This window comes from Anastrepha ludens, chromosome 2, assembly GCF_028408465.1.
Source record: "Anastrepha ludens isolate Willacy chromosome 2, idAnaLude1.1, whole genome shotgun sequence".
NCBI lineage: Eukaryota > Metazoa > Arthropoda > Insecta > Diptera > Tephritidae > Anastrepha > Anastrepha ludens.
In genome coordinates this window covers 24,298,153-24,325,100 of record NC_071498.1, presented here as the reverse complement: position 1 = coordinate 24,325,100, position 26,948 = coordinate 24,298,153, and the positions used below count along the sequence as shown (strand labels likewise).

General features: G+C 37.3%; 1 protein-coding gene across 7 annotated transcripts in view; it reads right to left on the bottom strand.

Annotated features, from left to right (window-relative positions):
- The window catches only part of LOC128865418 (FERM, ARHGEF and pleckstrin domain-containing protein 1), a 126,278-nt gene that overhangs the window by 79,514 nt on the left and 19,816 nt on the right, over positions 1-26,948 (bottom strand). For all 7 annotated transcript variants that reach the window (XM_054105817.1, XM_054105835.1, XM_054105800.1 and 4 more), the window contains one exon: positions 13,087-14,198. In XM_054105817.1, coding sequence (XP_053961792.1) covers positions 13,087-13,326 — 240 coding nt within the window. In that variant the 5' untranslated portion in view covers positions 13,327-14,198. The remainder of the gene's footprint in view (positions 1-13,086; positions 14,199-26,948) is intronic.

The window sequence follows — 26,948 nt, the reverse complement described above, 5'->3', positions numbered from 1 at the left end:
AACGTTATAATAAAATGGAAAACTTTATCTGCGAAGAACGCAGAGAAGCGTATTATACAAAATTTTAATTGCTTCAGTGTAAACACAGAGATCACACATACACACACACAGATACGCGCATAGCATACGGCCTCAGGTGTTGCAGAAACCTTAAATATTTTGGCCTCTATGTTGAATATCTCCACACCAATAAGATTTAAAAATGCACTATTATCTATGCAGGAATGTTTGTATGTACTTGTACATATATTTGTAAAAGGTATTCCAAACAGGACGCTTTAAATTTGCAAGGCTACTGCGGGTAGGTTGTTAAAGCAAAATGTGTTCGTTTCGTTGTTCCGATAGCCATTATTATTCGAGCATACAGTTATGGGCAGAGAAATAGCGCACTTATAGTGTATTCCATACGAATTGTTATTTCTTAGAAGTTTAACTGATATTCGTACAAAGTTGTATGCCAATGTTATGCTGTGAAACACTTATCTCTAATATCGGAATACGGGCCGCACAAACCGACTGTTGAAACTAAACAGAAAAAATATGAGAAATCTTCTCGAGGTCCTAACCGGGTATTGTCTGATTGGTAGACATGCCAACATAACGACTATTGCAGGAGCTGTAACGACATTGAAGAAGAAGAGACTATAAGAGAACCCTTTCTATGCGAAAGCATGGCTCTGGATAGAAGAAGGTTAAATATTTTAGGAAAGAGTTCCCTGAATTACTTGGCAGAAGTCGTCTTCTTCTTAATTGGCGCGATAACCGCTTACGCGATTTTGGTCGAGTTCAACAAAGCGCGCCAGTCTTTTCTTTCTCGTGCTAACCGGCGCCAATTGGACACACCAACTGAAGCCAAGTACTTCTCCACCTGATCTTACCAACGCAGAGGAGACCTTCCTCTTCCTCTACTACCACCAGCTGGTACCGCATCGACTACTTTCAGAGCCGGAGCGTTTGTATCCATTCGTACGACATGACCCAGCCAACGTAGCCGCTGGATCGTAAAGCTCATACAGCTCATCGTTTCATCGCCTGCGATATTCGCCGTTGCCAACGTGCAAAGGTCCAAAAGTCATGCGCAGAATCTTTCTCTCAAACACTCCAAGCGTCGCTTCATCGGATGTTGTCATCGTACACGCTTCTGCACCATACGTTAGGACGGGCATGATGAGAGTCTTGTATAGTGTTAGTTTTGTTCGTCGAGGGACTTTACTACTCAATTGCCTACTTAGTCCAAAGTAGCCTTTGTTGGCAAGGATTTCAAGGCTGACATTGTTATCGGTGTCAATGCTGGTTCCTAAGTATACGAAGTCCTTTACAACCTCAAAATTATAACTGTCAACAATGACGTGGGTGCCGATACGCGAGTGCGCCGACTGTTTGTTTGATGACAGGAGGTACTTCGTTTTGTCCTCGTTCACCACCAGTCCCATTCGCTTTGCCTCTTTATCCAGTTTGGAGAATGCAGAACTAACAGCGCGGTTGTTAAGGCCGATGATGTCGACATCATACTTGGCAGAAGTAGCTAATATAAAAATAACAAGCCTTGTTATTTAAGCCACAGGTTGGTTCAATGAGGACAATGTAGAGTGAGGAGAGGGGACAGCTCTAGTGGTATCACAATGGGCCTACAGCAGGCCTAGGTGTGTCAACCGACAACCACTATACCTACCTACCTACCTAGTTAAGATAAGCAAACTTTTTTGGTAAATTGTTGTTTGCTATAATTGCAAATATAATTATTTCTAAAGAAAGAAAGTTGCAAAGTCGCCTGCATGAAGGACTACAATTCAGCAGGGCAAGGCAATCGTTAAGAAAAGTAAGTGTGTCTCTTTTGAGTACTCGATAAATGAGAAATAAAGCCTGAATATATCAAGCAGACTTGTGCGAAGACGCCCTAATCAGAATAAATTGTATGAGCGTGTCTGGAGAAAAAATCGCTACCGTCGAAAAGAAATATCCAAAACACGTTTTTGTCTTTCGCAATTGCCCGTAGAAGTAAATACATAAAATTCTAGAAAATAATACTTTTTACTCTTTCCTGATGGAAAAGCTTTTATTTATCGTGGGGAAAAAACAAAGAGTTCAATTCCCGGTACACAACAAAGATCTTAAAGCGTAATGGGGGTAACTTGAATGTTTGGGGAACAATTTCTTGAAATGGAGTTGGCCCAATAGTGAGTAGAAACGGGAATATGGGCCAGTTTGCTTATCTTGAAATTCTCAAAAATGCGATGGCACCACATTTCTTGAGGTCCATGCCACTAAATTGGATATTCATGGCTGATAACGACCCCAAGCATACAGCAAAAGTGGTGAAAAATTGGTCAAGAAAATATTGCAGTTCTAGATTGGCCAGCACAAAGTTCCGACCTTAACCGCATTGAAAATCTGTGGCAATCAAGGTCATTATTGGGCAAAAAAGCAATTAAGGCAAGCAGTACAGGGAGCGTGAGACTCTATTCCTTTGGGGAAATGTGAAAAGTTTACATCGCAGGCGTGAAGTAGTTTAAAACTAAGCGATGTTCAGCAAAATACTAATCAGATAAGTAATTAATAAACAAATTTGATTAATTTGAAATAACTAATTTCTGTTTTTTTTTTCAGATGGATAAAAGTGCCCTATTTCAGGGTCCAATTCAAAATGTGATAAATTTCGATTTTTCGAGCTCCGTTTAATTCTACATATTGAATTGTTATTTATTTAGCGGTTTTTGATAATACTGAAATAAAATATAATATTAGAATTGTGCAAAAATGACTGTTTTATTAGGTCACCCAGTAAAAATAATAATCCCTTCATGTTATTGCGCTATTTCACTGTCCATACCTGTATATAAATACGTATAAAATAATAAATAATTGGCGCTTATATCCTTTGTTGGTTGTTTGGCCGGGTTCCTCCTCTTATTTATGGTGTGCGTCTGGATGTTGTTCCAAAAGTGGAAAGACCTACAGTTTCAAGCCGATTCCGAACGGCAGATATTTTTTATAGGAGCTCTTTCAAGACAGAAATACATTCGGAGGCTTGCCTTTTCCTGCCGGGGGGCAGAAAAATGTTCTATCATCCGGAAGATTTGAACCCGGGCACTACCGAATGATAGTCAACCCATTCGGTTACGGCGATTGCCACTATTGGGTGCGGATTGTAATCTGGTAGTACCATCGATGCGAGTGCTACAGCTTGATGATGAGAACTTTTTTCATAATAAATGCGTTGAAGCAAATTGTGAAAGATTTTACGTCGAAGTATTCGAAAATTGGTGCTTCTACAAATTACTTGACGGACAGTTGTGATTTCAGTTGATAATGTCTAGACAATATCTTTTTAACTGAGCGTCATTTTGGAAATACCATGCATTAGCACTTTTTTGTTCTATTTGCAGTTATGTAGCTAAAAAACAAGTACTATATTTCAAATTCGAGTTTCTTCTGGACAAAATTTGTGGTGACTTTTGACAGTTTTAAATTTACAATTTACCAAATAGAGTTCGATTTTTCTCGAAAGTTGTACAAAACTGGTTAAAATCGTGCTTCGAAAGCAAAATAAATTTCGTATTTGGGAAGCCAATCCTCCATTGCGCTTTTGTTTGGTGGTGCTACTGAAACATTTTTCTTAAAAAATACAATTGGAAAAGCACTTCGGGTCAACGAATTGCAATATTGGAATATGTCTATTCTTTATGATATGAATGTTAAAAAAATGTTGAACTATCTCAGAAAGATAAATTGCCGAGATAGAGCCCCAGTCACGCCTAAATGTAATCGAAAATTTCACCAAAATAAGCGACACCTGTAAGCGCGCACATCGAGGGTATTTGAAAAATATCCTTTTTTCATTCATAAATTGTAGGCCTTTTGCAAATAGGTACACGCTTATGTGCAAAATAATAATGGCAACACGAATTGTCAAGCTCACTTCCTTTTTTTTCAAAGGGTTTTCCAATAACAGGTGATATTTATTTATATCGAGAAATTATTAACGATTTTTTGTGGCCGGAATTAGATGGTACTGATCTGGATAACGTTTATTTTCAATAAGACGGCGCTAAGTGCCACACAACTCAAAACTACAAACTTTGTATGAAACTCACAAAAATTTGACGAATTTCAGAAATATAATAAAAACAAAAAAAATTCATAAAAATTTCCAATTTTAATTTTGATTTTTTTTTTTTTAATTCTGGGTATGCAGTTTTATAGCCTATTAAATTTTAAGTTTACGTCGCGATTTGCGAAAGTCTTTTAAGTGGAAGAAAATGCTCAACATCTCAACCAAAAAAAATTGTCAGAAATCAAAGCTATTTTTGAGCTAATATACTTGAAAGCACTTTGTTACACTAGATGCTGAACACCTCACCGAAAAAAAAATTTCAAAAATCAACGAGAATTTTAAGCCACTTGAAACTAGCACTTGGTTGGACTAATATTGAATGCGCAATAAAACTGCATACACAGAATTAAAAAAAAAATTTTAATTGAAAAATTTAAAAATTTTTTTTAAATTTAACCCTCTAACCGTTTAGACCGTCTGTAGACGGTCAATAATTTTTTGCCAACAACTACGCCTTAAATATTATTTTAGAATAAAAAACCATTACTCCGCACTGTTGTGAGTATGCTTTTTATGAAGTGAAGCTAACAATCTCAGTTTTCTCTCTATTTTGAGCGCACACGCTAGTGGAGTGCCGCAGGTCAGTGTGATAAGTGAAATAAATTATTTTGAAAACTGGTGAAGTTACGATTCGAAAGAAATTGTAATTTTTACGTATGCTGATGCTTTAAAATTTTATGGTAAGCTTAAAATAATATATATTTTGATAATTTATCATGTTCTTTTGAGTAAGCCGAAGGTTATATGTATTATTCTAGCATTTTCTGATGACCGTCTGTAGACGGTCATAACGGTTAATGCGAAATTTTACATATTCATACCAAATATGACTTTCATTTATATATCGGCTACTTTGTAACGTATTTTTTCAAGTAATGGACAAAATGAGAAAATGTAAGTTGTCTACGATGTCGGGTGAGGAGATAGAAGCATATATGATGTCAGTTGATGAGCAACTCAACGATGATGGCTTCGATAGTGACGACGATATTTCTGACCCTGACTTTCAACCTGATGATTTCATTGAGGAGAGTACCGATAGGGCAATATTGGAGTGCTTAGATGAAATGGAGGAAGCTAACACAAGCTCTGTATTTTTGAATGCTTTGGATTTGTCTTTGAATGTCAGCTCTGTTGAACAAGGTATTATAATTATATCTGAAAACTCTGTACTTTCCTTTACATTGAATTTCGATTTAATTTTTAAGAGAAACTAGCCCCTACCACCTCGGCAGCAACACCTTTTAAACCATCAAAGCGACCACGATCTCCACTTCCTGTGATTGAAATCGAGGGACCCTTAACAATTCCATCTAACGGAGGATTTAGCTGCAAAAATGTGGTGGAAATCGATATCAGATCGAAAGAATTTCAAAAAATTTGTTGGAAGAAAAAGTCATTACAACTTCACGTTAACGACATCGCATTTCGAGGCAATAAATCTTTGCCAGCATTCATTAATAATTTAGAAACGCCATTCCAATTCTTCAAATACTTTTTTTCTTCCGAAATTGTCGACCTAATTGTTATGGAAACAAATCGTTCTGCACATCAGGAAAATGTCAATACTTCGTTTTCAGCTACAGAAGCAGATATTCACAAATTTGTAGGAATTTTGTTGTATATGTCACTGTACCGATATCTAAACATGGAAAGCTACTGGAGCAAAAACGCATTCGAGCCAATACGAAAAGCAATGTCTTGCAGGCAGTTTGAAAATATAAAGCATTACTTATCATTTGCTGACAAAGAGCAACGCGCTGAAAGAGGAACTGCTGGTTATGATCCGTTGTATCGTGTCAGACGTATTGCGGAACTGTTTAATGAAAGGTTTGACTCTGTGCCAAAAACAGCACGCCTTTGTGTTGACGAACAAATGTGTGCAACTAAAACTAAGCATCATCTACGTCAATATATGCCGAATAAGCCACACAAGTGGGGTATAAAATTGTTTGTTTTATGCGATACTTCTGGATATGCGTATAGGTTTGAAGTATTTATCGGAGCGGGCGATAACACTGTTTTGCCAGGAGAACCGGTCCTCGGTCCCACAGCAAACGTAGTAGTTCGCCTAAGCCAATCGATCCCTGAATTTCAAAATCACATTTTGTATTTTGCCAATTTTTATACCTCACTGCCTCTTTTAGTTTATGTGCGTGCAAAAGGAATTCTTTCTTTGGGAACTATTCGCTCTAATCGAATTCCAAACTCAAAGTTGCCAAGTGAGAAAGACGAAGAATATTCAGTTTCGAGCAGGGGATATTCCGTTGAGTATGTTGGTGCAGCATATGGTGTGGACATTTCAACAGTGACATGGAAGGATAACAGAGCAGTTCGTCTTGCATCGACATATGTAGGGGTGATGCCGTTTTTGAAGACCAACCCCACAGCAGTCTCAACGAAATTACCACGTTACGATCGTAAAAAAAAATCGTATATCGAAGTAGACTGCCCACAAATAATAAAATAGTACAATACCCACATGGGAGGGGTGGATTTGATGGATGGACTGACGGGACAATACCACATCCGACTTAAGACACGCAACCCAATGAACCGAATATTTTACCATTTCCTCGATATGGCCGTAACAAAGGCATATGTATATACTCTACCATCGCGTCAATCCAAGCGATAAAATTAATCTTCCAGACTTCCGCGAGAAAATCGCTTGTGGCCTTTGTTCTTTTTCGCTTCCAAAGAAAGTAGGGAGACCATCAACAACCTCCTGTCAGCCAACCACAAGCCAGGGAAAAAGGTGTGTCAGACCTATAGATGACATCGGATTTGATAACACTGGACACGTTCCCGCTATGTTTGATAATGCAAATATTGCAAACAGTCCGATACTCAAATATATTGCTCGAAATGTGAGATAAACTTGTGTTTGACGCCTAACAATAATTGCTTCAAGGAATTCCACTCGAAATAAATTTCATTAATCTTTTAATATGATTTGTATTTTAAACCATTGCAATGTAGTATATTTTAACTTTAATTGAATTATTAAAATACATTGCTTACCAGATTTCATACTTGATTTGTTTTGTCTCAAACCGTTTTGACCGCCTACAGACGGTCAAACTTTTTTCCTCTCTAATTTTCTCATTTCGGGAATTTTATTGATCTGCAGTATAACAACATTATTCAGACTGCTAAATTCACCGGAAAATGAAATTCGTATGCATTTTAAATCGTTATTTAAAAAAAACGGTTAGAGGGTTAAATTTCATAAAAATTTCAAAAAATATATACAAATTTCCTATTTTTTGTTCAGAATTTAAAAAAAAAAAAATTTTAATTTTTAAAATTTGTGCGAATTCTGTACAAAGTTTGTAACTTTGTGTTATGTGGGTTTTGTGTCACAATACTCCGTACTTTTGTAAAAAAAAAAAAAAAATTAAATACATACAAAAAAATAGTTAGAACTTGGTAATTCGCCGTGCTACTATTACTTTGCACACAAGTGTTTTTATAACAATATATCTCTAATTCTCGACATTTCTTTGTAAACTAAGTGACTTGCAAAAGAACTTTTTAAAACTATTACTTTTGGGTTATCCAATAATCCTATGGCACTGCACATACATACATACATACATACATATGCAGGTATGCACCTCCCTACATGAATTGAAGTGCTTTTTAAACTTACGTAGTTACCAATGTGCAAGTTATAAATGTGCAAGTTTTTCATTTTGAAGATGAATGCTAGTCTCCTGCCACGCTCCCGGTAACTTTACGAGATGTCACTGACCACATCCTACCCGCGTACATAGCCACATACATTTTTGTATGTATTTTAAGGATGCAAAATAGTAAATACCACAGATACCACTATTGAAATTGCCAATGTGACCAAATTCAGTGCAACACTTTACTCTAAAAAGAGTTTTGGCACGTGGCCAATGATTCTTCGCCAAATTTTCATTTTCTTGTTTTTTTTCGTTTTTTGTTTTTTGACAAGAAGTTAGGCAAGAGCATCGTAAGTTGTATGGCCGCTTTGGCAACCACTAATATTACGGTGCTAGTCGTTTATTTATTTATTTTTTCTTTGGGTAATGGAGAAATGAACGTTGACGTATCTCATTTGCAACGTTATTCCGCTTTCGGTTCCATTTTAAAATTCATTCAAAATTAAAAAAAAATTAACTCGAACAAGCCATCTATGGGGATTATCTATGCATGTTTATATGTATGTATGTAAGTATGTATGTAGGTAAGTATGTATGTATGTAAGTATGTAACAGAAATCACATATACACCATTTTAGTTTTAAATGTGAAAATGTGGAAAGAAACGGACGAACAAGATAATAACTAGGAAATAGCTCAGTTGCGCTTTTTTTTTTAGTTAGTTAGGGTCTACGACCGTTATGTGTCGTTTGTAACTGTGCATAACAAATAGATATATGTAGTATATATGGATAGTCGTATGCACTGCACAACGACATTGCAAAAGTGGACGTGAGTGTCTAAAACAGCCACCTCACCGAGGAATTGCCTATCCGCGAAATAACAAACAAGCACACGGTGTAAGCCGCTTACCGCTTAGGCGTGCACATAAAGAAAGCTACTTAAGCAGACTTTACTAGCAGAGGCCTGCATCTGGACTGCTACTTCCATTAGCAAATGCTGCATTATGGTTCAAAATAATTAAATTTAATTTGAATGTGATAAACAAATGTATATCCGAAATACTGGACAGGAGAAAATCTAAGATTTATGTTTAAAGCTGCAATTAGTGGTGCCATTACCGTAGCCATAAACGTAACCATAGCAATGAGCTGTTCTGATCAAACAAAACATATGGGCATCACTGTAAACAATTATAGGTGCCGCACCATAACGCCATAACCATAACCTCAGCCTGAAGCGGTTGTCCTGTGGGACACACTCAGGCTCATAGCCCATTGTGATGCCGCGTGCGGAGCTTTCTCTATTTCTCCTAAAACCAGTGTGCGCTTCTCAAAAATTTTAGAATATCTCCTATTTCTGCAGATCTAAGATCTTCAAATTCTTTAAAAAATTGTCTGCCTAGAATAGCACATCTCCGTCTGGATAGAGCAGGACAATGGCACAGAAGGTGCAAGATTGTCTCTTGCTCTTCCTCATCAAGACAACTTCTACAGAAGTCATGTGCTTGCACATCCATCCTTTGGGCGTGCCTACCTATTACGCAGTGCCCCGTTATGACCGAAATCAGTGTGCTAAGACTGTGTTTATTTTGGCTAAGCAGAGATTCTGTGCGTTTAGCATTGAGAGTCGGCCACAGTTGGCAGGCGATTTTGCAGGTGGCTTCATTAGGGGGCGTCCATAAATTACGTGAGATGTTTAGAGGGGAGGGGGTCGAGTCAAATCTCATCTAATCTTACGTTGGAGAGAGGGGGGTCTCGGCAAATATCACGAAAATTTTTTTCTGATTGAAACAAAAAAATTGTACATGCTTAAGATTTAATCTCAAGCGTAATCGTAGTATGATTAAGATCATTCACTAATTCGTTCGAAAGAAAATAATTTCATTCATACTTCGACGTTATACATTACTACTGTCAAACCACCATATTTGTTTTATACCAAATAGCTCAATTTAATCTGAATTTGCGGTACAGTGTAGCCAGTCGGTTGTTTTCGCGCCACTATGAGCCGAACGCCCTATCACTCAGGTTGACGTTTGACAATTCCGGACTTTAAAGAACATGACGGAAAATCATTTGCTCCATTTCTAATACGCGTACCGATTCAACCGCTGAATGCCTTCATCAGCACGCCTATTGATCTCTATTGCCCAAGTATACGTGATGATTTAGAGAAAATATGCTGCAGTACATGCGGTATTTACTTCGCATCTATCACAAGAGCTGCAGAGCACAGGAGAGCAGCTCACATTGCACCTGCTAAGCAAGCGCGTATGTTCCGCAAAGTGCGACCCTCACGGATTGTCACAAGACGAGCTAATGAGATACTGTGCGCAAGCGTCAACGGCTTAGAGTGGCTAGATTAGAACGAAGTTGAAGGAGCACATGATTTTACTGAAAATCATATGGACATGTTGGTCCCAATAGTCTCTCTTGAAACCGCGCATGATTCTCCATGGACTGAATTAGAGTAGATATTCTTTTTTAATCGCAGTAGTTACGATTTAAGTCTTCTATTGTTAAATTTTTAGTACACTTATAACTCTCAGCAATATTGATTACTAGTCTTAACTAGTCGTAAATAAAAGCACGAAGCAAATTTTTTTTCTTTTTACAATAACAATCCAACGCGTTTACATAAGAAACCCACATTTTGAAAAATCTCACGTGAGATTGGGGGATGGGGCAGGGGGTTGAATAAAATCTCACGACATCTCACCAGGGGGGGAGGGAGGTTCAGAAAATTGAAAAAAACACCTCACGTAATTTATGGACGCCCCCTTACGCCATCTTTCGTTTGCTTCCCTTACGATTTCCTCAGCCTTAATAGGTTCTATTGAATTTTGGTTTCTCCCCGTAGCTGTAAGCAACTGTGAAATATTTTACATTTGTTTTGATATTTGCGATAAAAATTTGAATATTAGAAATGAGCAACGAAAAATTAATTGACTTAATGGAGAATTATCTGCATTTTTTTTTTTGACAAAATGCAAATGTTGTCATTAATTCTACTGACTAATGTAATGTTACGTAACCATAACTGGTTACGGCTATGGCGTTATGGCTACGGCACTACGAATTGCAGCTAAATGGCTATCTTTAAAAATCATCCAAGCATTTGGAAAGTCTAGAGCAGTACTTTAATGCAAGCAATTGTTTTTCTCGCGCAGAAACGTGGATGACAACATCCGATGAAGCGACGATTGGAGTGTTTAAGAGAAAGATTCTGTGCAAGATTTTTGGAGCTTTGCACGTTAGCAACGGCGAATATCGCAGGCGATGGAACGATGAGATATATGAGCTTTACGACGACATAGACATAGCGCAGCGAATAAAGATCCAGCGGCTACGTTGGCTGGGTCATGTCGTACGAATGGATACAAACGCTCCGGCTCTGAAAGTATTCGATGCGGTACCAGCTGGTGGTAGCAGAGGAAGAGGAAGGCCTCCTCTGCGTTGGAAAGATCAGGTGGAGAAGGACTTGGCTTTACTTGGTGTGTCTAACTGGCGCCGGTTAGCACGAGAAAGAAAAGACTGGCGCGTTTTGTGCAACTCGACCAAAATCTCGTAAGCGGTTATCGCGCCAATTACGAAGAAAAAGTTGTTTTTCTCGTGCCACTTAGCAACTCAACCTAAGTCAGCCTTGTGCATTCAATTTTTTTAACCTTTTTTCATAAAATATTTATGAACTATTCCAGAAGGTGTTAACATATCTTCCTAATAAAAATGTACAACCAAGCGACTTCTGACATTTGGAACCGACATGCTCTCGGCTATTCGTAGACCTATGAGTACAGATGGCACTCAAGAATGATAGAATACAAGATTGTGTCCTCCGAATTCGCTGCGAATATACAAAAGGAAGGAAAATTACTTGTTTATGAAGAGGAAGAGTAAGCGCAAGCAATATAAACTACCAAACACAAGGTTCTAAACTCTCGACCCCGGAATGCCGTTATCCGAGTCCAATCACCACCCATTGCAGCCCAAGAGCATCAGCTTCCTCGTGAGACCTGCATGATTTTGGCTTAATTACAGTCTGGATATAGCAGGTTAAACTCCTATTTTTCCAGAATCAATCCCGGACGTACTCAATACCAGTCTGGCATGTGAAAATACCCCGCACGGTAGTAACCATCTATTCAAATGCCCTCTCAAATCCACTCACCTAATACCCGTCTCCCTCTGGTCCAAACTTGTCGAAATAATGCGCTCGGGCTTATCGCTCGATGCGTTTGACGTTGACGATCAGTAACAACACCACGCTGGCAGGGCCTAGAGTACTGCTACAACAAAAACAAAAACAACAATATATAAGAAATTATACCCGCACTTTCTTGTCACGGCGTCATCGGCAAAAACACGCAAAAAAAATATGCATTTCGAGATATTTTTACAATTTATACTTTCACAATTTATTTCAATTAATTTAAAAGTCACAAATCTTCAAATTGCATTATATTAACAAGCCATGCACTGAATATTTAAAAAGAAGTAATTTTCCTTCCATTTGTGGAACAACATCAAGACGCACACCACAAATAGGAGGAGAAGCTTCGGCCAAACACACAAAAAGAGTGTACGCGCCAATTATAATTTCCCTTCCACACGCAGCACACGAAATTTAGCGAAGTTCTCAACCATCTGTGCGATCCTTCTGGCAGAAAAATGTGAAACACAGATGGCGCTCCAAGCAGTAAGAAAGCGTTGTTCCTAAGCAACGACAGGTGGGCATTCCCACTACTTAGGACTGATAGCGGCAGGCTAATCACCTACCCTGTCAGAAATCAAAACAGATTAACGAAACCAACGCAAGACTGAGTCTTGTTGAGGCCCTATGCTCCCGAGAGGAGTGAACAAGGAAAATAAAAGAAAATTTCCCTTCCTCTTGTTTGTTTTGTTTATTTATTGTGTATTATTCCATCTCTTGACGTCAGCCGGTTGCCAAAATCGCATAAAATAAAGTAGTTGTGTTCGGAGGACGCCTAGCTGGGCTAGACAGGAAACCCTGGAAACGGTTTCATCGTAAAATGAGAAGATTGGGGTTCCCCTGAGAACCTGTCGTCTACTACATTGCAGTTAATATTTTACTATAACGCGTTTGCGCCGTGTGCACATTAGCAGCGCCGTTCACTTTTGAGGAATAAACTCGTATTTTGTAATTTTCGTATTTCGTAATTTTCCGCATATATTCCGGGAATTTTTTGACCAAGGTTGTATAGTAGACATACATACATATATTTAGAGAATTAAAGTTTTTTTCACAACAATAGCATTCGGCCTATTAGCATTCGGTAATCAAAAATTAATTGAAATTAATTGCTTAATTAATTACCTGCACTTGAAACATAGTCACCGAATCGTCCAACATTTGGATGCGAACAGTTAGCTTCTTGCCACCGCGATGACGTGGTGTGGATGGTGTACCATCGACTCCAGATGGTGTGCTCAGCGAGTGAGTCATACGTCCGCCTGGCACTCCAATGCCAATATCCACACCGCCGCCGCCAACACCAACACCACCTCCGCTCATACCGCCACCGCGCGTCGCTGTACCCATGTCGGCTAATGACATTTTATAGACCAAAATTTTTATAGTTTTTCAAACGTCGTTTTATTTTCGGATGTTTATGCTCCTCTTGCGCAGGTGTACTTATTTTACGAAATATATTGAATAATTTTGTATTCTAGTTTTCTTTACAATACGCACTGGTAACTTTGCTTTTTGATTAATAAATTTTACTGCTTATGACTTTAGTTGTATGAATTAGGTTTGAATTGATCTAATTGAGTAGCATTAAATATACGATTATTATAGTTCCGCTTAAAGCTGGACAACGCCTTACTGTAATCACACAACAATTATAAACAAAACGAAATTTGTTGGGTCCCTATTTCTACTACTATTAATTTTAAAATATATCTGCTATTTTACAATCATTAGCCTACGTATTGCACCGTTTCGTCACATCAGAGGTTCGCTTTATTTACATTTTTGCTTTGCTTCATTGCTCGAATTCACTTGGCTTATTTCGGTATTGTTAATTTTTTTCTTCTTCGTTTTATTTGTATTTTTTGCTTTTCTTCAATTTGGAATGAATGTGGGCGTCTTTCGTGTGCAATCAGAGTCGATTGGCTGGTTTTTAAGTCGTTCGATGAAAAACGTTTCGTATTTGTGCATTTGTATGATTCTTATAAGCATAAAGTTGGTATTTTGTTGCACAGTAACTTTTATTTGAACATTTATTCAATATACTCGTAGTAACACCAACTCTCATAATAATGTGTTCAAACAACTGTCTGTTTCCGTTGTTCATCCATTATCTATTACATCATCTATTTACATAGTTTAGAATCACAATTTCTTTGGCGTTGCTATGCGACTCTGAAAGAATTTGTTGTTTATCATCGTTGCTTGAGCGGGTGGAATTTGGCGAAGTTTAAAATCTGCAAATATGAAAATACATAACAATTAATCACTGATCTGCATTGCTTAAAAAAAAAGAAATACTATTTTCAATTCGAGCACAATCCGACGCAAGTTTGCTGCGTTACGTAGGAAGGATTCAATTTTCTAACTCGATTGCGTGCGATTACTTAAAATGCTTTCCATTCATTTTCTAAACGGACAATTTGATAAATAAATGTGAAAAATAATTAAGAATTATTTACCCTTGAATTCAAGTTAAGAAAAATTCAAGTTTAAGCGGCTCAAAATTTTCGTTGACATTTGATAATTTTTTTCTCCGACGATGTTTCGCATTTTCTCCGTATAAAAAAATGTGTGCGTTCGTTATATGGAGAAAAAATCATAAGACCACCAGCAAAAAAAAAATTGTCAAAAATCAATGCGATTTTTGAGCCACTTACATTTTAAAGGGTGATCAATTTAGAGGTATCGGATTTTAAATTGGGTTGGTGCGTGATTACCATTCGGAATTCAGAAAGAACGTAGGTTCGAAACTCGGTGAAGCACTAAAATTGAGAAAAAGTTTTTTCTAATAGCGTTCGCCACTCGGCAGGCAATGGCAAACCTCCGAGTGTGTTTCTGCCATGAAAAAGCTCTTCATAAAAAATATTTGCCGCTCGGAGTCGGCTTGAAACTGGTCCCTCGATGTGGAACAACATCAAAACGTACGCCACAAATAGGAGGAACAACTCGGCCACAAATAAAAGTCCAAAGGTATGATATTACACGATCTTGGCGGCCAATCCACTTGACCGAGACGAGAGGTGAATTGCTCACAGAAAGGACAACACAGTAAACCCATTATTTCACGAACTGTATGGCAAGTAGCGCCGCCTTGTTGGAACGATGGAATCTCCATGTTCTGGAGAGTACAGGCTTCAATTTTCGGCATCAAAAAGTCGTTGGTTGTTTATCACGGCGCGTTAGCGCTCGCCAATCACTGTTACAGTAGCGCCGGCTTCGTCTATGACGAAATATGGGCCGATGATTTCTCTAGCCTGTAGGCCGCACCAAACTGTCGGTTTCAATGGATGTAATAGCTGTTCTTGAATGGTTTCGCGCTGCTCTTCAGCCCAAACACGGCAATTTTGCTTATTGACGTACCATTAAGCCAAAAATGGACCTCATCGCTGTACTCTATAAGTTGACCTGAGCGCGCGATGAACACTTTTCACAGATTGTCGATTTTCGTAATACAGTTGAACGATTTGTAAACGTTGTTGTTGGACGTAAGTCTTTCCATGGTTAAATGTCAATGAATACTGAAAAAAATTGTGTATTTAGTTTGGCAGTAGTCACGCGTAATCTGTCAAAAAAGCCTTATTGGGAAAAGTATCCCCAACCGTATCACCCTTTATTATATTAAAATTCTAAGGACTATAAAATCGCAAACCGAAAATTTTCCCAAAAATTCTGATTAAAAATTGTGAAATTATGATGCAAATTTGTTGAATTTTTTTTTAATTTTCAAAAAGTTTAAAACTTGTATTATTATTACCTTTGTTATAAAATAAACTGCATTTTCATAAAAATAAGTAATTGAAATGAAAAATTAATCAGTAAAAATATTATGCCTTTATAATAATTTTTCAAATTGTGCCAACTTTGTGTGCATTGTCTTGATTTTACTACCCTGTGTTAAATATTTATAATACTTTAAAGTTATTTTCACATGATAATAATTAATATTTTTTCAATTACTTGCACTTTGTTAACGTTTGGTGCACTCAACTAGTATCGAATAAAATTTACTAATTTGGGATGGTTTTGACGTTTTCTTTCGCGTTACAGAGTGACATAAGAAAATAAAATTGAGGGTAAATTGCAATACAGAGAGTCAAGTTGGTTTGTCAGGAAAAAAGACCACCACAGATATTTAAAAGTGGAAAAGTCGACGTTGGACATTATGGCTCTCATTTTCTGGCATAACGGGGGATTGATTACTTGCCTAAAATAAACGCACATCCCTTCGCAAATTTGCTCGACCAGGCACGTGAGGCTATCGCCCAGAAGAGACGTGACAAGTTAGTGCAAGTTCTACAAGAAACCGCTCGGTTTGCGAGGCATACCTCAAAAGCTACGGACTTCACATAATTTTAATTCTTCCAATAACCTTGTCTTTTTGTTCAAATAAAAAAAAAAACAAGTTACCGGAACAAAGATTTTCGGACAACAGTGATATGAGGGCGGTTGCAGAACCCTGTTTTGAAGAGTAACTTATAGAATATTTTTTCAGTGTGCATTTTAGAAGAATAGCATTGGAAAATAAAATATATAAAGCCATACTTTTTACTCAATAAAAGAAACTCAGTACGCGCTCCTCGTACTTAAAATTAACTGATACATAACATTTACAAGATTGATCAGCATAATTTAAAGAAAAAGCAAAAATATATTATATATTACATTTTTTTTTTTAATTTAACACATTTTAACGCTATAGTAAAACTATAGATAGGTTTCAAAAATGCTAAAAACCGCAGGAATCTGAAATAATTAAATAAAATCGCTTAAACAAAAAATTGTATTTTTGAAAATTATAATATATCTTTATTTAAGAAACGTCAGAATCGAAAAATAAATTTACATCGTCAGAAATAGAATCAGACAATACCCGCATGTTGCGCATTCGTTTAGGACTTGGCGTAAAATCACTTTCGTCACTTGAGGAAATGTACACGTCTGATCTAGATGGTGATGCAGGCGGTTCCATACTTGTAGGGTTAGCATTTCTGACGTAATCTGTGATGAGTTTTTGCTTAGCTGGTTTAGAATCTTGTTTATACAATTCCCGATAGGTCGACATGAATTTTTTATTTTTTTTAAAAACCGCACTATTTCAAAACCGCATAAAAACAGAATCTACTGTATTTTGGATATACAGTCCGTCTGTCCTGACTAATTTGGAGCGAGGAGCCCAATCTAGCTAACTCATCTGCCTTACAGTTACCGTTAATGTCCTAGCACCCAGAGCAGATTAATAGAAGAATACTGTGCAAGTATTTTTAATAATTTGTAACACTCTTTTACTGTCTTCTTTCTTTCAGAGCTGCCTGACTATCGGACTAAATGACGATTTCTCTAACTGTGGCTACGTTTTTATTTAGCACTAAAAGGCTTTCTGAGATTGCCAAGATTCCGGTTTGGAATACACTACAATAACCAGGCGAAAAAGTAATGAAATGTGTTAAATTTGTGAGAATTTCGCGCAAAATTTGAAGATTTGAATTACTGGGTTTTGGTTATATTATTTACGATATTTTTATATAAAATCATAAAAAAGCTATAAACAAAAAAAATTTAAACTTGATAATTCGTGAGTTGCTAATATTTTGAACACAGGTGTCAACGGAATTGGATAGTTACACTTTTTCGCAATGTTGGGGACTTCTAAAATATTTTAGCGGTAACCCTGGATCCAGAATACTGAACAAAAGAGGTAGGTAAATTATTAGTAACATTATAAAAGACAAGCTATACTAATATTTTTTGCAAAAGTTTTCAAAAGGCGTTTCAGAGTGCTTGAAAGTAAAGGGCCAACTTTAAACGCATTTTTCTCAAAATGGTGTTTTCGAAGTCGGTGACCAACATTACTCGAAAATGGCTAAACCGATTAGTCTCACATTTTATCACGAGCTTCTTAAATATATTTTTTAGTTATTAATCGAAGATTTTTTCTCATCGATATTTTTTTTATAAGCAATTTAGGCCGAAATTTTGATAAAAAATCGATTTTTTTTTTGAGAAACCGCCATTTTGTCAAAAAAAATAATTTGGCTTATTCCTTCGATTAATCATTAGATTTAACATTACTTTAACGAAATCTGTTTGGTTTTTCAATTTCAGAGGATCCAGTTCAGAGATAAAGTGGTCAGCGCAAAACGTGTTTTTCGAGAGGAGTTCCCGGAGATCAGCTGTAGCTTCTTTCCAAATAAACATTTTTACTAATACTAAGTCTTAAAATACAGTTAAAAGATAACATTGGTTAGGTTAGGTTAGCCTGGTTAGCAACAAGCCACGCATAGGCCTTTTGGTCCCTAGCGATACCAGTTGGAGACCGACCTCTATGAATACCGAAAGTAGACATCATGTAGGATGTCAGCGCTTTTGGCGAATCTAAGCAACGCTGGGAGATCGGCTTTTGAGACGTCCTCCAGACCCTCAAACAATGGGGCTCCCAGGCATTTTAAACGCGTTTTTAATAATGCCGGACAAACGCACAGAACACCTTTCTAAAGATTCCTGAACATCCTCTCTGCATTTCCTGCATTTGACCGTGTTAGCAATCCCTATCTTGTACGCATGTGCAGCCAATAGTATGACCTGTTAGCATACCATTGATAGTTCTGCAGTCCTTTCGCGAGAGCGTAAGTACGAATTGAGTCAGTTTTTTGTCGTTAGTTCTACACATGACTTTTGCTGTTTTGCATGTAGTCAGATTAGTCCACTTAGCTTCCACTCGCCTTTTCATGTAGCCGTCCATTTCATTGAATATTGTATTTAGCGGTTTTGGTATGTCGTTCTCTTGTTCAAAAGGTAGTCTAACAGCACTTTTTGCTATCTCATCTATCATTTCGTTCCCCATATTGCCTTTGGTTATCCAGTAGATATGCAGCCTACTGTTTGCGGCTAGCCTTTCTATGGCCTTCCTGCTCCGTCGAACATTTTTGGACTTGATACAACATGAGCTTATTGCTTTTATTGCTGCTTGACTGTCCACGCAAAAACTTCCATTTGGAAAATACTGCTGTGGTCTGGCAGCTGGATAGGCTGCCTTATCCCTAGTTTTGAGCAGTAAATACCCGCTCCCACTCCGTCTAAAGTTTTAGAGTCGTCTGTATAGATGTGAAAAGTTCTATGGCCAGGCATCATCCTTTGTGCCATCCCTCCTCTTCAATTGTAATCGGACTATGAATAAGTTCGTGCGGTTTTTTCGAAATTTGAAACTTTATTGACGTAAAATGGTTACAAATTTAATATTCAAAATATTGTCCATCGCTTACTACTACTTTTTCCCATCTTTCTGGCAATTCACGGATTCCCTTTGTGAAAAATTCGGTCGGTTTTGCCGCAATCCACGAATCGATCCATTTTTTGACTTCATCGTAATTACGGAAGTGCTGGTCAGCCAGGCCATGTTGCATCGATCGGAAGAGATAGTAATCGGATGGCGCAAGGTCTGGACTATACGGCGGGTGGGGTAGGACATCCCATTTGAGCGTTTCTAAGTATGTTTTGACCACTTGTGCAACATGTGGCCGAGCATTGTCATGTTGCAAAATAACTTTGTCGTGTCTATCGGCGTATTGCGGCCGTTTTTCTCGCAGTGCTCGGCTCAAACGCATCAATTGTCGTCGGTAGACATCCCCCGTAATCGTTTCATTCGGTTTCAGTAGCTCATAATACACAACACCCAGCTGGTCCCACCAGATACACAGCATAACCTTCAGGCCATGAATATTCTGCGCCGACGTCGATGTTGAAGCATGGCCAGGGTATCCATACGTTGCCCGACGTTTTGGATTGTCGTAATGGACCCACTTTTCATCGCCAGTCACAATTCGATGCAAAAAACCCTTTCTTTTGTGCCGTTGAAGCAGTTGTTCGCATGCCATAAAACGGCGTTCAACGTCTCTTGGCTTCAATTCATACGGCACCCAATGGCCTACCTTTCGGATCATTCCCATGGCTTTTAAACGTTTGGAAATGGTTGATTGATCAACTCCCAAAGTTTTTGCAACCTCTTCTTGCGTTTGAGTCGGATCTTGATCGAGCAATTCCTCCAATTCGGTATCCATGAACTTTGGCGGCGCACCCTCGCGTTCTTCGTCTTCCAAGCCAAAATCACCACTTTTAAAGCGTGCAAACCACTTCTGGCACGTTCGCTCAGATAGAGCATGCTCACCATAAACTTCCACCAAGATACGATGACTTTCGGCTGCTTTTTTCTTCATATTAAAATAATGAAGAAGAATTCCCCGCAAAAACACATTATTCGGCACGAAATTCGACATTTTCAAGTGTGGTAAAAATATTGTTGTTTACGCTTCAAATAAAAAACTTATACTGACGTTTGTGCCTTACGACAGTAGCTCTCCAATGAATGTTTGGAAATGTGGATCGATGGAATAATAATCAAGTTACGCCATCTGTTGTAAAACCGCACGAACTTATAAATAGACCTATTAGTACGAAACCTTCTCTCCCAACTAAAGTACGGAGTCATGTAGTCTGTGCACCACTTTCCTATTGAGCTGTGACCGAAGGTTCTGCAAGTGAATACTCCAGCAGCCACTTACCTCCTCGCGGATTTCGCTGCCAGGTTTTCCGCCATAAGGTCAATAGGTGGCATGCTGAGTATCATTTCCACCGCCGCCCTTGGAGTGGTTTTCATCGCTCCTGTTATACACAAAGCAGCGAGTCGTTGAATCCTTTCTAGTGGCATTAAGTGTGTTGGTTTTTATGGCGTTTATCCCTAGCCCTGTCCGAGATGTCCATTGGTGTACCGTTTTAAGTGCTTTGTTCATCATAAAGATAACATAATATGCGTACAAAATTTTAGATCAATAAATTTAAAAGTTTTCTCAGAAAAAATTCTGGAAAATGCGCTTTTTTCGGTCTTCTAACTCTATATAACCCCTTAAGCTCGGTCCTACATGAGTCGAAATTCATTTCTACTCACTTAAAGTTTCACACAAAAATCTATGATTCAAAGATGTAGTAAAAACTCAGCGATTTATGTGCCCATAAGTTGCTCTACTTCCATCTTAGATATTATCGCATATTTTACCGCTATTTCTAATTAGTTACTTATGCAGCTATCTGGGTTAGGTAAATACCAACGGTCCATACTGCAAAAGCTACTTTCCCTCCTTCGTCTGTTTCTTCAATTTTATGAATGCCAGCCAAATTTGGTTGAACAATACTAATATGCAGTCTAATATCGAATGAAGTAAGTAGAAATAAATAATAATTCCTATGAATACGTGATCTCTGCATGGAAGAGTGTATATGTACATATCTACTTCAAACTAGTCTGAGAATTGGAAATCGGGACAACAGCAGCGAACAACGGAAATTGCAGAGCCAAATGATATGATTCTTTTGCCCCTATCTAGAAAAGAGTTTCAAGTTCCTGCCATTTTCACAAAGCTGCTTCGCAAGTTATTATACATATATGTGCATATACATACATACATGCATATAATATTACAGGAATGTGAACCATCACCAGTTTGACTACATCGTCAAGCAGCGTCTTCCATCTTGGGAGTCAGCGCTAGTTGACAAAGCCGCCTCCCTCCACTTTCTGAATCAGTAGTGAACGCTTCAGTCAGCATCAGAGTAACAGCAAAACTCTTACTCAGTATGGCTCATCATGATGAGAATGTTTTTGGCATATTCACCAGCGATAAATACAAAAAATTAAAAAACAAAATCCTCATGCGCCTGTTAAGAGTTTGCAAAAGGGTGAAACTCAGCAGTCACATCACATTTGTGCTTATTAATAGAATTTAGTACACAAAAAAAACAGCAGCAATTTTTTTCATGCACTTCTTTATATAACCCACACAAAGATATGTGCACACACACCCATGTATCACATCATATCACATCATATATGTATGTACATACGTATATGATTGGTTTTATGAGGTTCCAACGTTTCACACAGTGCATAAACTATGGCGTGGCAGTTGCGCGGGCTGTGCTGCCCATGTTGCATACCACATGCAACTGCAAGTGTTGAAACAGATTCAACTTGTGCCACACTCACGTCTTATTTATATGGCACAGCCACATACATACATACGTACATATGTTTTCTCATTTTTCCTCAAACGAACTCCACAGAAAAAAAAAACAAAAACATATCAATAAAATTTAAAAAGGCGAGAGAAAAAATTAAGAATAACAAATCATATTTCAAAGAAAAGACAGCAATGTGCCAACCAGAAGCAAATATAATACTTCTAAAGACTTTCCGCACCAAACACGCGGGCATAGAACTCAAAATGTCCCGCATGTACATACTCGTGCATCCGTATGTAAATAATAAATCACATATGTGTTCATATACACCTGTGTTCACAATAATAGCAGCGCGAAATATTGCAAAGTTTTGCATTTTTATTTTTTTATAAATATTTAGCTTATATTACAACAAAAACCATATAACTCAAAGCTGCAAACTTTGTATGGAATTAAAAAAAAAATAAAAAATTTTAATAATTTCAAAATTGTTTTTAATAAAAATTCTTATCAAATTTGGCTCATACAACAAAACCCTTATGACTGATAGTTGCAAATTTTGTAAATTAAGAAATTTTCAAAAACTTTTTAAACTTTATTTTATAAAAATTTTGCTCATACAACAACAAAAACCATATGTGGTATGTAACTCAAACTTTCTATCAAATTTGAAAAAAAAAATCAACAAAATTTCAAACTTTTTTTTATAAAAATTTAGCTCACACTACAACAAAAACCATATAAACTACAATAAAATTGTAACTTAAATAAAAAAAATTCATCAATTTTCAACAAAAATTCCTACTCTTCTCTAAATTCTCTTTGGAACTTTGTATGAAATTTAAAACAAATTTTCAAAAAAAAATTTTTATTAAAAAAAAATAATTAAAACAAATGAACAAATTTCCAAAAAACAATTAAACTTTTTTTTATAAAAATTTAGCTCATACTACACCAAATGCCATATAACTCAAACTTTGTATAAAATAGAAATAAAAAAAACAAATTTTCAACAAAAAGTCAAACTCTTCTTTAAATTTTTTTATAAAAACTAGTTCATACTACAACAAACGCCTTATGACTCAAAGTTTCAAACTTTGTACGAAATTTAAAAAATTTTCAAAAAACATGTTAACTTTTTTTTACAAAAATTTAAAACAAATTAAGAAATTTTCAAAAAATTTTGAACTTTTTTATATAAAAGTTTAGTTCATACAACAACAAACACCATATAACAGAAAGTTTCAAACTTTGTTTGAAATTAAAAAAAAAATCAACAAATTTTTAATTAGAATTTTTAGGAAAATCCAGGAATGCAGTTTTGTAATCCATTCAGTTTTGGCATAGATTTGAGCCACTTTAAAGTATACTAAAATTCGCGTTGATGTTGGACCTTTTTTTCTAAACGATGTTACGCATTTTCTTCCATATAACGAATACTCGAATTTTTTTTTATATGGAGAAAATGCATAACACCGCCAGAGTCCTTTAGATAAGAATTGGCTAAAATAAACTCGGAGTGTGATTGATTTTTTTCGTTTCATTTTATTTATTAAACATTTGCATTTAATCACTTTGTAAGACCGCACTTGAGACAGCCGGGCATTTGTATTATCCGCTTTGGATATCCTTCTTTGAATGTCAAATTCGCTTATATCATTCACTATTTCGAATAAAAAATCGGATGAAGAAAATTGGCAGCAACTTAGTTATACAAGTTTTATGAGGCATAACATACTCACTAGCGGTGAGTTGTTGTTTTCGCATGCGAATTTTACGTCAAGCGACAGAACCCAGAGATAGCGAGCAGAGAAAAGGCGAATCGAAGGCGCCTAATCTAGCAATTCTCTCGCTAAATTACCTGAGGGTATTTTACAACAATCAGCACTGAAATGCGCATCCAAGAACTTAACCGGTAATTGAAAGAAAGTAAAAAAATTACATGAGATAGTTTACTTCACATCTATGGAGAAGAAGACTCATACAGTAAGGTGTTAATATTGAGGCAAATAGATGCAAACATTTTGATAGCAATACCAAGATATGACGGAGTCATAGTTACTTTTTATGGACATAAACTTAAATTTAATAACCGATTTTGAATCAGTAGCGCACTGTATGCAGATTCAGATAATAAAAATAATTATTTTTGTTCTTGTGTGTAAACATTTTCTTAATTTTGGTTTGCTTTATTGTGTTGCTTTATTGTATTGCACACTCAATTATCGAGAACAGTTTGTTTACTTTAGTCCTCTTTCGTTTGCTGTGCGAAGCTATACCGACCAACCATAAAGTTCATGAACCGAAAATAAAATGTTTATGAACTGCATCTTGGCCAACATTCCTTTGTTTAACTAATGGCTGAGCGGAATGGGGTGAGCTCCAGTCCACAAATAAAATGTTATTGTTGTTTTTTTTTTTTTTTGGTTTTAAAGATTTGTTTCTTATTCAGTTTGAATCAATAAGGCAATCTTTGACAAAAATGTTCGATAGACTCACTTTTTTGAGAGAATTTAAAAGTGCCTTTGTTGTATGCACGGGTGTTATAATTCTACGCTCCGTCTATTTTCAAATATTTACTATTTGTCAGCTAAATTCTAACGTTAGGATAGGACAAGTGCTGCCCACGCGATGAGCCCACACTTCGACAAAGAATCCAAATTCGTTCATGGCGATGGCATACAGAAGAAAAACAGTGGAAAAAGAATCAAACAGGGGGAAAAAGAAGGCAGAGGCTTTGGATTGGAGGATGACAGATTACATTTGTATTAACCGTTTCCAGCTACTGATGAAATTCACCAGCTGTGTGATATTTAAACCTGCTACATATATGGCCTGAATCTTTGCCCGACGAGAGCATGGCAGCTGAGAAAAAGGTCCTGAGATGATTCCACTTCATCCTCCATATATACCTAACAGACAGTGCGCGGTAAGGATGCCCACCAAGCTCGAGAGCTGCGGCTTTGTTAGCCTTAGAAGTTCACTCGAACGCAACCAATCTATCAGAAGAAATTCGGAACTTTTGACGTTTTCGCACTAACTCAGCGCTCGCTGAGTTGACGCAAAGTCCATTTTTCCAGAAATAGACTACAGATTCTCAAGAGAAATCCAATCGTCTCATTTCGCAGTGAATCCGTGTAAATATATACACTGGGTGCTTCAGGCTGGAACTTTGACTTGACAGCCGAAACTCTGCAAATTTAAAAGTATTTTGTTGACGATTAAGTTACAGAACTAGCGACAGAGGAAAACAACCATGGTCGCATTCTTAGTTATGGGTCCTTCTCTCAATAGTAAGTCTAATCAATATTATTGCAGGCCGCTTCACCTCTAATTGATTTGACGGACTTCCAAAACTCACTCTACGGGTATATCGATAGATACCTTTAATGTAAAGGCTAACTCTCTTTCGATCTTTGCTATGATGTAGTGGAACGCGGTCTCGATGGATTGCCACTAATCTGAGACCAATTACCAACGGAGTTACCGGAATACCGGAGGCTTTTGATGAAGCTTTGAGTCATCGAAGAAATAAGTAGTATATTTGACTCATAATTTTCTTTGGCATTACTACACAAGATCCCCAGCACTTCCTTTGAGTTTTTTTTCGTTCTTCTGGAGATTTCAAGTGCAATCTTGTGGGGTTGCCAAGAACCGGTAATTAGTTAATTACAAAAACAATTTATAAAACCGTTTTAACTACTTATGATAGAAACAGCAGTAAAGTATACCAATCACCCCAGAAACAAATCAGTTCAAAGCTAATATAATTGTGAGGTGGGAGATGGAACCATTAAGGCAAAATGTCTCTGCAAGTCAAATAAGTTCTAGGAGGAATCAACTGTATGAAAGTGTTTTTTTTTAATAAAGGGGCACGCTAATTTTTCGAAAAAAAGCCAATAATTTAAAGTTTAAACAAATTATAGATATACCACCCTGATCTAAAAGTTCCTGGAACAACGGCCAGGTGACGCTCTCAGTCAACTGATTTGAGTTCTGTAAGAATGCGTTTGATGAATGTTGATGTTCGGTCGGATTCAGTCTTGGAAATGATGCATTTGGCGATATCAACACCGTCCTCTTTTTACATGAAATTCAGGTCCAACTTTGAGACCAACTTTCCAGCAACACCTGGTGGTTGTTCCGGGAACTATTTGGTATTATATGCGTGTAAATAAATAGAAGTCATTAGAAGAGTGAGTTCATATAAGATCGCGTCACCAAAATTCAAAAATACACAATATGAACCAGCTGGTGGTAGCAGAGGAAGAGGAATGCCTCCTCTGCGTTATAAAGATCATGTGGAGAGACGTGCCTTATAGTTTCTTCCTCTTCTTTATTATAGCAGCTTCAACAGTAATCGTAGTATGGAACTCCCAGCCTTCTGAGTGGTAACCCAATAACCAAGTGGAAATTTCTTATCCGCAGTGCATACAATTTTTTGTCAGAGCCAAATCATTATTTATTTGAGTTCGATAGTTTGTAAATTTTATTAGTGCACGTCAATGTGATGTGAGTAATCGCCTTTTAATAATTTTTGAACCTTGTGGCTCGGTTGACTCTTTGAAAGAGTCCCTCTTAGGACTTCTTATGGAGAGAGAAACAGAATTTTGCTAGACAAAATGCAAACTTATGCAGCACCTCTTGGGCTATTCGAGAGAAAGGTTCTTCGTCGGCGCTCTTCGTATTGGCGATAACTTCTACCGCCGAATGAACCACGAGCTGTATGAACTCTACCACGATGTGGACATAGTGAAGCGCTTCAATATTCAACGCTTACGCCGGCTGGGCCACGCCGAGCGTATGGATGCAGAAGCTCCAGCAAAGAAGGTGTTCGGATGGTAAGTTAGAGGGCAACTAAGTCGAGGAAACCCTGTCATCGCTTGGTGTAACAAATTGGAGAAGGCCCGCGCAAAGCAGAGATGCCTGGCGAGACATGTTACAGTCGGCCGTAATCCGGCAATGGTTTGAAAATC